The 14,460-nt window shown below is 53.6% G+C and overlaps 1 protein-coding gene across 1 annotated transcript in view; it reads left to right on the top strand.

The window, feature by feature from the left end:
• The first annotated feature begins 6,777 nt into the window (after positions 1-6,777).
• The window catches only part of ASS1 (argininosuccinate synthase 1), a 49,320-nt gene continuing 41,637 nt past the window's right edge, over positions 6,778-14,460 (top strand). The window contains exons 1-3 of the mRNA XM_033122670.1: positions 6,778-6,930; positions 11,745-11,816; positions 14,060-14,167. Of these exons, the coding sequence (XP_032978561.1) occupies positions 14,063-14,167 (105 nt within the window). The 5' untranslated portion in view covers positions 6,778-6,930; positions 11,745-11,816; positions 14,060-14,062. The remainder of the gene's footprint in view (positions 6,931-11,744; positions 11,817-14,059; positions 14,168-14,460) is intronic.

The following is a 14,460-nucleotide window of genomic DNA, read 5'->3' on the forward strand; positions in this document are numbered from 1 at the left end:
GGCAGGAAGAGGCTCTCTTTTGCACGTGGTTTTGGAGAGGAGGGATACTTCCTCCCTGCCTCCCTGCTCAATGTGACACTGTCACCGCCCCCTTAGCATCCCCATTCTCTCATTGGGTGATGACAAAGGCTGCCGTCAGAGTTATTTCCCCTTCGGGGTGAATGATAATCAGAGTGTCCCAGCAACGCTGTGGTAAACAGAGAAGAAATCGCTGTGCCCATTTTACAGATGGAGAAAGGGAGGCTCAGAGAAGGGACACGACCTGGTCACTTGCCTGACTCCACTCTAACAGCCCCAACTGAAGCTTCCCCAGTGCGCTTCCACTTTCAAAGCTGGTTTCGTCTATTTTTGTTATTTGTATTTTTTCAGTCACAGTTGACATTCAGTATTATTTTATATTAGCTTCAGGTGTACAGCGTAGTGGTTAGACATGTATATAATTTATGCAGTGACCCCCCGGATTAGTCTGGAACCCATCCGGCACTATACATAGTTACTGCAATATTATTGAATATATCCTCAGTGCTGTACTTTATATCCCCACGACTATTTTGTAACTGCCAATTTGTACTTCTTAGTCCCTTCCCCCTTTTCACCCACCCTCCCCACCGCTCTTCCCATCTGGTAACCATCAGCTTGTTCTCTGTATCTGTGAGTCTATTTCTCTTTGGTTGTTTTGTTTATTTAGTTCTTTAGATTCCACATATAAGTGAGATCATACGGTATTTGTCTTTCTCTCTCTGACTTTTTCCACTTAGTATAATGTCCTCTAGGTCCATCCATGAGGTCACAAATGGTAAGATTTCATTATTTTTATGGCTGAGTTCAAAGCCGGTTTCTTTTCAGCAGGGGTCTGCACGCGTTTTCTGTATGGGGCCACACACTGACCATTTAGGGCTTCGTAGGACAGGCTCTGTGGAGACTGCTCCCCTCACCAGTACAGCCCCCGAGCCAAGGGTCAGCACATGAAAGGATGTGCGAGGCTGTGTTCAAAAAAACTCTAGGAACGCTTATATTTCAAGTTCATATAGTGTTCCCGGGTCATGGAATAGTCTTTTGATTTTTCCCCAACCATTTATAAATGCAGAAACTATTCTTAGCTTGCAGGTCTTACTAAAACAGGTGGTGTAAACCACAGAAGTCACTAATGGTGGAATTTCAGCTGAGTGGAGGAGAGATTGGGGCAGGAGGGAAGAAGTAGGGACAGGGCTTCCCAGGCCTTCCCACCCATTCCTCCAGGGCCCAACTGTGAGGCTCTTCCTTGGACTGAATGCCCCCGCTTTGTGCAGCCTTAGGGGCCATAGGACTCATGTCGTGACCTACGAACCCTGCCCTTTGCTGGGCTGTTAATTTTTTATGGAGCCAGGGACTTTGCAGCCTAGGAGAAGGTCAGCTGAGGTACTGCAGAGGTGAGACCTCCAGAGCAGAGGGGCTGACATCTCTTTCACCCATGCTCTTTCCTGCCTTCTTCTCCTCAGTCTCGCGCTGATCCTTTGTGTTTATAACACAACCGTTTGTTAAATGTCTGGTACTTTATGGACCTGAGTTTATTTATTTCATACTGGAGTCCCAGTAGTTCCAGAGGCAAAAAAATAATAGTATGCTCATTTCAAAGATGAGGGAACGGGGCTCAGAGAAGGTGAGCCACTTGTCCAAGGTCACACAGCCTGGGGGGGGAAATTACTCAACCCAGGCCTGTAGGACTCCATAGTCCAGGGGCTCTAGCCTCTGGGCTGCCCTGCCTGCACTCAGGAAGGAGGATGGGGAAGAGAGGGAGGGCAGGGAACAAGATGAAGAGGACGGACCATGGAGATTGGAGAACTGAGGTGTGGCCAAGGGAGTGTCTGTTCAGTCTGGCCTCCCTCCTCCCCCACCTTCTCCTAAATTCCCCCTTTGAAGCTTTGATACAGAGGCTGTGAAAGGAGTGATTGCTCAAAGTCCTGCGGCAAGCAAGCCAGTTGCAGACTTGGCCTGGAATCCAGGCTGCTGGAACCCAGTCTGGTGCTCCCCCAACCCCACCCACATCCACAGAGATGGTCATCCAGTACAGGAGCTAGCTCCAAGGGGTGTTTCCATTTCTGTTTTCCCAGCTGCCAGTCTTTATTGGACAGGGCCCTGTCCAACCGCCCAGCCCCCTGGTGCCACCTGACCTCCGAGGCTGTTCTGAACCATCAGAGGTGGAAAACAAGCCTTCGGGTCACTCATTAAATTCTGTGATGCAGCTTTTCCAAGAACCCAACAACTGGACTCTGTGTTCCCACTGGGTGGGAACTGGCAACCTGGGGTCCAGCCTAGAGGACACTCTCTGTTCCTGGGGCCAGAGCCCAGGCCTGGGCAGTGGTAAAGTGGCTTCTGGTGCCAACCATGAGAGGGCGAGGTGTTTGGGGTCTCTACACACCTAGGCTCCTCCACAATCTGCAGGTGTACAGGCCTTGAGTGGCAGGGGAGAAGTGGGGGATAAGAGGGGCCTCCTCCACGGTTAGGTGCACAGGCAGTAGCTATGCCTGTAGGTTGCTGGGGGATTTAACGAGATCACAACCATTGAGTGTCCCCTGCAGCAGTTCAGACAAGTGGCCACAAAAGCCGGAGCCAACCATTCAAAAAGCCACCCTGGCTCCAATGTGGAGGGTGGGTTGAAGGGGTTGGTGAGCCTAGGTAAGGAGACAGGTGAGGTGTATCCTGCAGAGGCACAGGTGAGAGGTGATGGTGGTCTAAGCAGTGGGGAGAGGGAAAAGGGGCAAAAGCCATCATGTTCCTCCACTTTCTTGTTGGAAACTTCAGGCATCTGCCATCTCGTGCCAGCATGAGAGAGAGACTATGATAAGGGACTCATCTGGGAGAGGAGGGGAAGGGGTCAGAGCGGTCTCTCCAAGGAACAGTATCTGCAAGGACAGTAAGGCAAGAAAGAGCTCAACACATTGAAGAAACTACAAGCAGGCCAGTGCAGCTGGAAAGCAGTGGGGGCGGGCAGCGGCTTCCTTCCACAGGTTTGATCCTAAGAGTGGTGGGCGACCAATAGAGTCTTTTCAAAAATCATTTTAATTCATGAATATTTCAGACTATATCTCTAAACTTTAAAAATCTTTTTTTTAAAAAAAACGTATCTACAATACCCTATTACCCATTTAAAAAATCAACAGCAATTCCTTTGATTCTCAAATATCCTTTCAGTGTTCACACTTCCAACTGCTCATAAAGATGATATTTCCTTTACACTTAAAAAAAAAATCAGGATCCAAATAAGGTCTACACGTTGTGATTGATTATGTGTCTTTTAACTCAAAGTTCCTCACTTTTTTCTTACAAATTGAAAAATCAACTTTATTGAGATATAATTATTCCAGGAATGCAAGGTCACTGCAACACCTGAAAATTGATGCAATTCACCACATTTATAAAATAAAGGAGAAAATCATAAGATCATCTCAATACATGCAGAAAATTCAAAATTCAGCTCCTACTTATGATAAGAACTCTAACAAACTAAGAATAAAAATGAACTTCTTTACCTGATGAGAAGCATCTGTATAAAATCTACAACTAACATCGTACTTAATGGTGAAAGACTGAATGAATGACTTCCCCTAAGATCCTGAACAAAGCAAGGATATCCACTCTCACCAATTTTGTACTGGGGGCCCTTGCCTTTGCAGTAAGACAAGGGAAAAAAGAGCACGAAGATAATAAAAGGAAAAGGAAAACTTTCTCTATTCATGGACAACTGTCTAGAAATATCCTAGAAAATCCAAAAGTATTTACAAAAACCTACTAGAATGAATCAGTAAATTCAGCAAGGTTGCAGAACAGAAGGCCAATATGCAAAAATCAATTGTAGATCTATATACTAGAAACAAACAAGTAGAAAATAAAAAATTTAAATATCATTTACAATAGTATCAAAAAAGCTTAAAATACTTAGAAATAAATTTAACGAAAGATAGGCAAGACCTATACACTGCACAGTATAAAAACTATAAAACATGGCTCAGACATCTGAGCCAAGATGGAACTTTCAGCACACCCATTGAAATTGAAGACTTGTACTACTCATCAAAGACGCCCCAAACGCCAGCTCTTCCTCCTTCCTCTTCTCCAAATAGAAGACTCAGGCCTTTGCTCGAGAATAGGCCCCCACCTGCCAATTCATCCAAGGTGTCCAATAAAATATCCATCTCAAAGCTGGGCTCTGGAGCAGCCATATGTGTTACCCGAAGAAGCCCCATCTCTTCCAGCATGAAAGGTCACCTTGTTCACCCTGATGCCAGACTCCAGGGCTTTCCCATAACAGCCACACATTCTTCCTCAGCTGGAGCATGTCCGTCCCCACCTACTCCATTTAGAAGACCTCATCGCCTGCAAGGACCTAATGGAACTCCAGCTCTTTTGCTCTGGGTTCTGCCAGCCTATATCCTTGAAAGAGTCTTACCTGGGATTTCACAACAAATAAAGGAGCTGTTTTGTGACACTCAGGGGCACATATTTCAACACTATCTTAGAGGGAAAAACTGAATTCACCACAAATGACGATCAAGATTGACCCAAATGTTTGGGTTTCTTTCCCATTGCTCAAGTAAATAGCAATTTATACTTTTTGAATAAACAGTTTTAAGTGTCTTTTTAATGCTAGAAAAATTTAAAAGATGTAAATGGTGAGATAGACCAATGTCATGGATTGAAAAACTCACTATTATTAATGTATCCATTCTGTCCCAAGCTGATACATAGGTTTGTTACTGTCCCCAATCTCAACAGCATTTTGATATAAACTGATAAACCTTCTACTATTTATTTGGAAATGAAAGGACCTAGAATAGCCAAAACAGTTTTGAGACAGAACAAAGTTGGAAGATAGACATCATCTGGCTTCAAGACTTCCTATAAAGCTATGGTATTCAAGACAGGGTGATATTGGCATAAGGATAAATAAAGAGCTCAGTGGAACAGAAGAGAAAGACTGGAAATAGACCACATTTATACGGTCAATGAATTTTCAACAAACATGCCAACGTAATTCAGTGGGGAAAGGAAAATCTTCAACTAATGGTGCTAGAACAACTGGGAATCGATATGGGGAAAAAATGATCCATCAAAGGGTTTTAAGAAGGAGTGACTTGTTCTGATTCACGTTTTGAAGAACTCTTTGGCTGTTGGTGGGAGAAAGGATGGGAGGGGGAAATAGGAGAAGCGGGCTATCAAGGTTTTTCTGAGTAAGAGGATGGCAGACTTGTGTCCGAAGAGGTGGAGGTGGAGGGAAAGGGGCAGACTGGATATATTTAGAAGATATGAACAGACTCCAGTGCCTCAGTTTCTTCATCTGCTCAGGCTAGGGTCTGCGGTGCTTTTCGAGGTGCCACCCAAGGTCACTTACCTGGGAGGTGGATAGGTTCCTTGAAGTGCCCTGACCTAGGTGTAAGTAAAAGGCAAAGCCGTGGCGGCTGAGCCCGAGGTGGGGGATTCCCTCTGGTCTCGCCCCTGCCCTAGACCCAAGAACTGCTCTGCAGGGTGAGGGCTGGGGGCGTGCGGATGTCCACCTGGCACATGGAGGGGTGAGGTGGAAAATGGCTCATCCAGGAGCTGCCAGTCTACTCTCACCTTGATCTCTGCCTCTGGGCAAACATCCACCTCGGTGCCCAGTGGGCAGGGCCCCTGCTGGCAGTTGGGTCCCTGTTTTCCTCTCAGGAGAGCTGGGATCTCGTTGCCCCTCATGTCACCAGTGGCTGTGTGTCAGGAAGCAACAGTCCCCCTGACTGGAGCCATTTCTGCAGCAGGGAGTAAAGGTTCCCACAGCCAGCAGCCTCGGTCCCTATCTTCGGTTGCCTCCTGGTTGCAGGAAGGGGCCTGAGACAGGGCTGCCGCCTTCGCACCACCTATCCTCACACTTTTTTCCAAGGCAGCTGAATGGCAAACCCAGCAGTGCATCCTTAGGGATCCCACCTCCCAGGGGTTCAGGGCTGGGAAGACTTGGGAAGCTGGGGAGCAGGAGGCAGTGAGAACTGTGGCACTGCCTCGGACCGGTCAGGGCCTGTGGTTTTACTGGGCTGTGGTTGCAGTGATTGGTGCTCTGCGGCCTGTAAACCAGGCTGGGAAACTTCTAACTCACAAAACCTTCTGAAGGCCAGCCCCGGGTCACAACTCCCTGTTTCTTTCTGAAACAAGAAGCTTCACCTCTGTGAACCCCAACTTTCCCTAATGCCCAATGGGTTCACAGCCAGCGCGTCTGTCAGTATTTACTGGGTGCCCTCGGGAGTTTGGTCAGGTGCCAGGCTCTGGGGAGACAGCCAGGAACCAGCCCTGTACTGGGATGAGACCCAGACCTCCACCCTGGTGTTCCCACCCATACACTGGGCTCTGGCTCAAGCCTCCGGGGGGCAGGTGTGGGGGTAAGGGAGGGGCTCAAGGTCTGCAGAAACACCAGCACCGAGCAAAAGTGGGCATGAAACACACAGGCGTAAGGGACTCCGTATTCCTGCCTCCCAGCGATTGCATGCTCCCCACAGGCCCAGCTGCAAATCTCTGGCTGGACCACTGCGGTCACCCTGACAGTTGTATGGGTTCTAGCCCCTGCGGCGCCCTGAGGAGCCGCCTGTCCCCCGGGCCAGGGTGGGGAGACCCACGCCGCTAGCGCCTTCGGAAGGGTGTGCCACCAGTGAGAGGAAAGCGTTGGAGGGGGGTGTAACCCGTGGGGTGGAGGGAAGGAGGGGTAAAAGGCGAGGAGCAAGGAGGGAGGGAGAGGCCGGCTCTGCCCACCCACCGGTGGCCGCGAACGCTGAGCGGCTCCTCTAGGGGGCCGGGCCCGGGGGCGGGGCCTGTAGCGCGCGTTCCTCCACGTGTCCCAGGTCACGAGCCCTGCCCCCGGCCCTGTGCTTATAACCCGGGATGCGCGCCCCAGTCGGCCCTGCTCCACCACCTGCCACCGCTGCCTAGGCTCCGGTAAGGCGTCCCCTTCCCACCTCCTAGCCTAGGTCACCCTCTCCCCAATCCCACCGAGAGCGAGCCGAGGAAGCGTAGGGGACCGGAGCTCGCAGCTGAGTTACTGTGAACGGGAGGGAAGGCGTGCGACGCCCGGGCTCCTGTTGCTCAAATGTCTGGCGGCTGGATTCCTGGGTACCTTGGGATACGGGGATGGGTCTCGGGCCCGAGCCCTAGGTCTGGGGAGCAGGTCGGGTTATTTGTCCCCTTCGCGGACCGAGGTCCTTTCTGGATTTCCCTTCTCTGATCCAGCTTCCTCTATGGCGCGAAACCCCCAAATAGAGACCTTGGCAGTTGGATTTGCGTATTCCCGATTCTCTCGCCTCTTTCTCCTCCCCTGGCGCTGTCTCTGCCTTTCTCTCTGGATGAAACCACAGTTCCACCCACCTCTGCCACGGGGCTTGTGCGCCTGGCCCTTCGCACAGCCCCGAGCCTCAGTTTACGCCCGGCAGACCGGCTCCTAGACTGGGCTGACCGCCCAGTGCCTGGGCTGTGACAGGGCTCCCTCCCCTGCAGGGGGCGTCAGTCGCCTTCTGCCTCCTGAAAGGGGTTTGCGTTCCCTGCCCAGGTGGGGCCAGTGACCTCGCCCCGCAGCGGTGCCAGGTTTCCGGCTGGCGCTGGGCTCGGGGCTGTGGGAGGGGCCGCTCCGCAGGAAATGTTCGCGGTCCGGGTGGCTGTTGCCCTTGGCCCCTAGGGCGGCTGCGCCTTGCAGGGAGGGAGAGTCATTGTGAAATGGAGGAAACTCCTCTCCCATCCTGCCTGGGCTTTTCCTGAGGAGGCGCCGCGACCCCGCCACCTCAGTGTACCCCTCTGCGAAGTGGGGCGTCTCCTCCGGAGCCTCGCGGTCTGGCTGTACATCTGGGCAGGAACAAACGTGTCTTCCCCCCAGGGATGGATCAAATAGGTCCTGGACTTTGACCCCTCCCTCCCAGTCCACGCCTGAAGAGGGTGACAGAGAGGGCAGGTTCTGGAGGCCAGCAGAAGGTGGGCACACTGGGTGAGGCCTTGGGTCGGTCTCCCAGCTTCCCAAGCCTCAGTTTCTCCATCTGTCAGAGCTGACACAGGCTTGCGGCTCAGTGGAAGGTCTCTGCAGACTGTTGTGAGCAGTGTCTGGGTCCATTCACTCACTGAGTCTGGGGAGCTGCTAGCCTGGTGGTGCCAGGCTGGGGCAGGAAGAGGAGCCAGGTTCCCTGCGCTCTTACCTTAGGTTCTGGTGAAGGAGGGGGATGGTAGAGGCAGAAACTGCCACACAGGGGAGGGGAGCTTTGGTGATGGACTGGAACCGGAGGAGTCTCCCTTCTAAACTCCCTCCCCTTCCATCCCCACGGGTGTGGGTGTGGAGCCACCTGTGTGCTATGCTGAGAAGTCATTCTGGTTCTGCTCACTGCTAGTGAATGAACGATGCTTCCTGCCTGCTGAGCCCCCAGACCCCGGGCGGCCCCTACTCACCACTGAGCTCTCCTGCGACCCCATCAGCTGCCTGCCTGCTCGGGGCTTGTGCCGTAAGTTGGCTCTGATGATAGCCCTTTTCCCGGGCCCAGAGCCCCAGGAGCCCGACTCTGGTGGGGACCAGGCCCGCACTCACCTGCTGTGCAGGCACTTGCCCCTGGCCCATCTTATCTTTGCCCCACGGGTCCTGGGAAGCTCCAGGACAGCCAGATGCCTTCCTCTGAGCACAAGTCCCTGAGACAGTTTCTTGCCTGTGGGCACTCGTGTGGAACTAAATAACCTGGGGGAATTCAGGGCCTGAGACTGTGATTGCTGCGGTAATACCTGGGGCCAAGTTGATCTTCCAGACCTTAGCTGCCTCCTTCCTTTGGGTGGGAGCCCTCCCCAGACTTGGGATAGGCCAGGCAGCCATAGGTGTTTCAACGTTACTAGAATAAACAAAGGAACGAATGCACTCTTCTCCCCATAAGCAAGGGCTCTTAGGAGAGGGTTTGCGTGTCTCACCAGGGCCTGCTGAGATCTACTTAGTCTTCCTACCACCTACCTCAGGGCGTTTGCATTGAAACTGGAGACTCAACCTTCCTAAGCCACGGCAGACCCCCAAATGACCCTCAACCTTGGGTGGAGGGGGCTTTCTGGAGTGCTGGTGGCCCTAAGAGAGCCCAGTGTTCCTGATTTGATTCTCAGGCCCCAGGAATCGCAGCTGAAAGCTGGCTCAGTGTGGAGCCTAAGACAAGCCTCCTTCCCTCAGCTTCCTCACCTGTCATTTGGGAAGAAAACCCCTCCCCTGTCTGTGACTCACCAAGGACCCGCAGATGAAATGAGTGTAGTCTGTCGTGCAAATGCTCAGGCTGAATCCTGACAGTGGCACCTCCTGGCCAAAGTTGGAATTGCAGCCCAGCTGTGTCAGACACGAAAGAGGGCAGGGAAAGGGACCGGAGCTGCAATCCTAGAATGAGGAAACCCCAAAGTCCAGGAGAATTCTTGTGGCCTAGGTAGAGCTAGGGTTTTTAAGAACTATAATGAACCTAGCTCAGCTGAGTTACTGTGTCAGGGAGGGGTTCCAGAAGAGCATTCACCAGGCTGTAGCTCAGACGTATAGACATACAGAATACTGATTTGTAATGATTCACTGGGAATTTTGTTTTCTGGAAGAGAGGAGGAGATGATCTGTGGTCTCCTAGAGGTCACAGGTATAGGCTGCAGAGCAGTAAAGAGCCGGTGCTCTGCACCAGTGCTCCCCAGCTGGTGCCCTGGGTTTCATGGGTTTCAGTTCCAGCACTGCCATCCACTGGCTTGTGGCCTAGGCAAGTCGCTTAACTTTTCTGAGCCCCAAGTGGTAATTATAGTCTCGCATGTGTGGCTCCGAACATAGTATCTGTTTTTCTCATCGTCCCCACTTTGACGTTTTAGAGTGCATGCGTTTTCTTAGCATTGAGTGAGTGCCCAGGCCTGGCACGTCCACTGGAATCCGGTGGGATGACTCTGGCCGGGGCCATGGAGAATGCCCCCTGCCTTACCAACTCAGGCCCGGCTGGCAGGCACCTTGGCAGGGGGCCACCGTCTTCCCTCCGCCTAGAAACCCTCTTTCAGTGAAGGATGTCTGGGTTGGCACTGGGACCTCAGGCAACCTGCCGTGGGCCCTTCATGGAGGGTGGGGTCGGGGCAAGTTGGGGATCGGGGGAAGCTGAGTCCGGCCAGGATGTGCTATACCCCTCCCCTAGACAGGCAGCCCAGTGTCAGAACCAGAAGGGTTTTCAGGTTGTTGTGTGGATGGTGAGATTGAGTCCTGGAGAGCAAGGGAGGGGTTTGCCCAAGGTCAGCTAGGGCAGTGGTAGGAGAGTTCAGTGGGCACAGGCTTGGGACCCAGCTCTGGGCTCCTTCCCCCAGCATCTCACTGAGCCCCCACAGTCCTGTGGGGAATGGGCTGTTCTCGCCCCTGTTTTGCCGATGAGCAGCTCAAGTAAGTTGAACCCAGGTCTGGAGGACCCAGGCACTGTGCTTTACCCATAGTGCACTGGGGCTCATCTCCCTTCTTCTCCCCGTCTACCTCCTTCCTTTACTTTCTGCAGCAGGGGCCTTGCTGGCTGGGGGAGGAGCTTCCCCAGGTGCTGGGAGGGCAGGAGCGATGCCAGTGTCAGATTGCATCATTTTCCCAGGCCACCTGCCCAGCTAATCTCTGTGCATGCACACAGGCCAAAACACGCTGCGCGTGTGCACACACGTGCAGGTATGCACACACACGTTCACCCTCAGGTACACACTCCCATGTGTGTGCATTCTTTCATACTGCTCAGACCCGGAGGCTGAGGTCCTCCGTGCCCACGCAAGCGCACAGCCTGCAGACAGGAGGGCTCACTAGTTTCTGGACAAGAGCATGCATGCAACTCCAGGCTTTGAGGGAGTTTTAACCCTCACTTTTTGCAGGTGAAGAGCTGGCCTCCAGACAGTAGAATAGGCAGTGTTGTGCTGAGTGCCTGCCAGATGCCAGGCACTACCTGTCTCCAGAGCTCTGGGCCAGTGGGCGGGGGAGTTAGAATGCAGTGTGACATGTGTTATGATGGGCCACATATGAGATACAGTGGGATCACTGAAGCAAGTGAGACGGGCACAGGTGGTGGGTCTGTCTCCATGGAGCTGCCCCTCCCCAACTTGGGTGCCCACCCTCTTGGCTCCAGGTGCCTTTAGGAGGTGGCAGAGCAGGAGAGACTCTAAGATCTGGGTGAACCTTGGGCCCGCATCATCTCTCGCTGTCTCCAGCCCACCCCAGCCACCCCAGGGTGTCAGAACCACCTGCGTCTCGCAGACCACACCTGGCTCTAGTGCTTCCCTTCCCTGCACTTTCCTAGGCAGGGGTAGCCTTGTACTTGGGAGCCCAGCTGATCTGGGTTTCAATCCTGGCTCTTACCACTTATCAGCCAAGCAAGGCTTTGAGCAAGTTCCTTAACCTGAGCCTCAGTTTCCCTGTCCCTAAAATGGGGACAACACAAATGGAAGACAGCTTACCATGGACGTGTTTGTTATCTTGATTGTGGTTTTGGTGTCATGGGTATAGACATATGCTGAAGCTCAGTAAACCGGATACCCTCAATACATGCAGTTTATTGTGTGTCAATTATACCTTAATAGAGCTATTTTAAAAATATGCCACAGGATACACGCTCCGCCCCCAACTACACCTCCCCAAACCTCCCCGCTCAGCCAGGCTGCTCAGAGGTGATTCCAGCAGCTGCATAGGCTGGTTCAGGGCCTCTGGCACCCCCTCGCCCCCAACCACCAGGCTGGTGCTGCCGTGCCAGGAAGCTAATCAGCTTTTGATTCCACAGAGTGGTTCGTTGAGCAGTGAAGACAGATTCAGATTCCGGAAGCCAGGAACCCACACCTCCAACCAACCCCAGGTACTTCTCACCTTGACTCCTTCCTGCCTTCCTCCCACCTCCTTCCCTTCATCCCGTCGCCTGGCTGTGGTTGCCGTGGGCATTGTAAGCTGGTCCCAGGGGCAGGGTCTGGTGAGTCACCAGCAGCCCAGCGTCAGTGACAGGTCCTGGCAGGTGGCTGAACGGCCAGTGGAGGTGAGAGCTGTGGTCACTGCTCAGAACCACCCCAGCCCCCATCCACTTCACTGTCCCATGAGGCGTTTCCTTCCAAGTCCAACGGCGGGAGGCGTGTGTGGGCCCTGGGGGTGGGCCTGTGAAATGTCAGGGACTGCACAGAGGACGTGTGTTCTGGTCACATGGCCGGGCTCTGTCCAGGCTTTGCTTCACAGAGCTGGGCCACTGCGTCTCACCTCTCTGAACCTCTGGGCACACGGAAAGTTGTCAGTATACAGGCACTGGCATCATGGTGGCAGTGATGGCGGGCTGCCCCTCCTGGGCTCTCGTGGATCTGTGGAGAGATATCCACAGCCTTTCCCAATAGTGTCCAGTGAGGACACTGACCTTGGTCATTGTCGTGTGGGGGACCCTGCTCATTGCGCCACTTGTAGTGCAGGGGATCTTGCCGACTTCGCCATGTGTCATGCAGGGTGTGATGCGGGGGATCCTGCCAACTACGCCAAGTGTCACGCAGGGCGGCCTGCAGGGTCTCTGGTCCCACTCCCCACACAAGAACGCAGGACATGGTGAGGCCAAAAAGGAACACCCACGGAGCCATAAGTAGGGGAGTCATACCACTATATTCTCGCTGGCGGCTGGGTTGGAGACACAGGGACCAGAAGCAACACAATTCTCAACCCTCACTGTGCCGTTTGCAGACTCAGCCACCATCTTCTTGCTAGCTCCCCTTTTTTCTGCTAACCCAGCCACGGCAGTTATATTCATGGCCAATGGCTCACTGGTTACAGCTGACGGCCAACCAGCCACAGCTGATGGCCATCCAATCACAGTCGATGGCCATTTACTACCTGAGCCAGCACCTTTCTATGTGAGGCCGAGAGCCTGGAAACTGCTTTTTGGGGCTCTGTCCCCACAGTCAGACTGCAGTTAAATGCCCCCACCAGACACAAGCACATCCCCTGGAAATGTGGGATGCTGAGGCCCCATCCAGATGGCCTGGGTCCAAATCTGGCCCTGCCACCTGCTGACCATATGACCTCAAGCAAGTGCTTCATTGTGGCTGAGGAGAGGGACAGTGGGAAATGGCACATCTACTGCCGAAGGACAGATCTGTCATCTGTAGCAGGTCACAGTGAGGCACTGTGCCTCTGCCGTCTTCTTCCTTCTCTGGGCCTTGGTTTCTCCCTCTGCACACTGGGAGCTTGGTCTTTGAGCTCCTCCCACCTGGTCCTGTTCAGAGTTGAGTTCCCTGAGGTGCTCAGCTCTGTGTTTCCCCTCTCAGAAGTACTTGCATTTTAAAAGATCCTCAAATCCCAATGTGTGAAGGTATTCTGGGGCCCCAGCTGACAGAGAGAGGTACATAGGGGCAGGGGTTCTGCCCCCACTTCCTAGTCCACCTAAGCAGCACTGCGTTCTGGAAAGAGCCCAGGTTCTGGAGCGAGACGCAGACATGTGTTCTGACCTTGAGCTGCCACTGACTTCTCTGAGCCCCTGTCTCTGCCTCCCCAACGGGCTTGACAACACCCACTTCATGGAGTTAGAATAGGGGTGCAGAGTAACCCAGGTAAGGCCACCAGGGCCTTGCCGGGCACCGTCCGAGCTTAGCAAGGAGCAGTTCTGACTGGGGTGTGTGGGCTGCTTGAGGCTTGGGGCCAAGGGCCCTGCTTTGTGTCCTTTGCATCCTGGCCTTGGCCAAACAGCTCAGCCTCAGGCGCCTTCTCTAGCTGGTGGGGGACTGGCTCCAAGACATGCCTCCCGCTGACAGCTGTAAACTGCTGGCAGCATTCCCAGGCCCCAGCGTGGCGTGTGCGCGTGTGTGTGCGTGCACACGCGCAATATTCATGATCGGGGTCCCCAGGTGCAGTGGGGTGGAAGGGGTATGGCTGACGGGGGGGACAGCTCCTCAGCTGGCTCTGACGGTGGTGAACATCCTGTTCCCTGTCCCCAGTGGCAGCTTGTCCAGGGGATAAGGCTACCCAAGGCTGAGGTGGGGGCTGGGGGCCAGGCCAGGAGGGAGCTGTTTGCACAGGCTGGCAGGTGGGGATGGGCTGGCCCTGTCACTCACATTCTTCCTCGACTCCCTCCAGACAATGTCGAGCAAAGGTGCCGTGGTTCTGGCCTACAGTGGCGGCCTGGACACCTCCTGCATTCTCGTGTGGCTGAAGGAACAAGGCTATGACGTCATTGCCTACCTGGTGAGCAGGTGCCCACCAGGGCACTGGTCTGTCTTTTTACCTGCTGCCCGTCCAGCCCCCCATTGGCTTACTGTCTGTCACTCTCCCACGCCTGTCTTGAACTGTAGCAAAATGCTGCTCACTGTACGGTCTCACTTTCTTCTGTAAAATGAGCACCCTGGATGTCCCCCCGATTATGGAGGACACCAGCTGTCCTGCAGGTGACGGGAAGGGGACACCAGAAGCAAGCTTGTCCCTGCCTGGACAGGGACCCTGGCCTCGGGCCTGCTGGAGACCATGGGAAAGCCGTCTTC

The sequence above is a fragment of the Rhinolophus ferrumequinum genome, chromosome 12 (genome assembly GCF_004115265.2).
Source record: "Rhinolophus ferrumequinum isolate MPI-CBG mRhiFer1 chromosome 12, mRhiFer1_v1.p, whole genome shotgun sequence".
NCBI classification, from domain to species: domain Eukaryota; kingdom Metazoa; phylum Chordata; class Mammalia; order Chiroptera; family Rhinolophidae; genus Rhinolophus; species Rhinolophus ferrumequinum.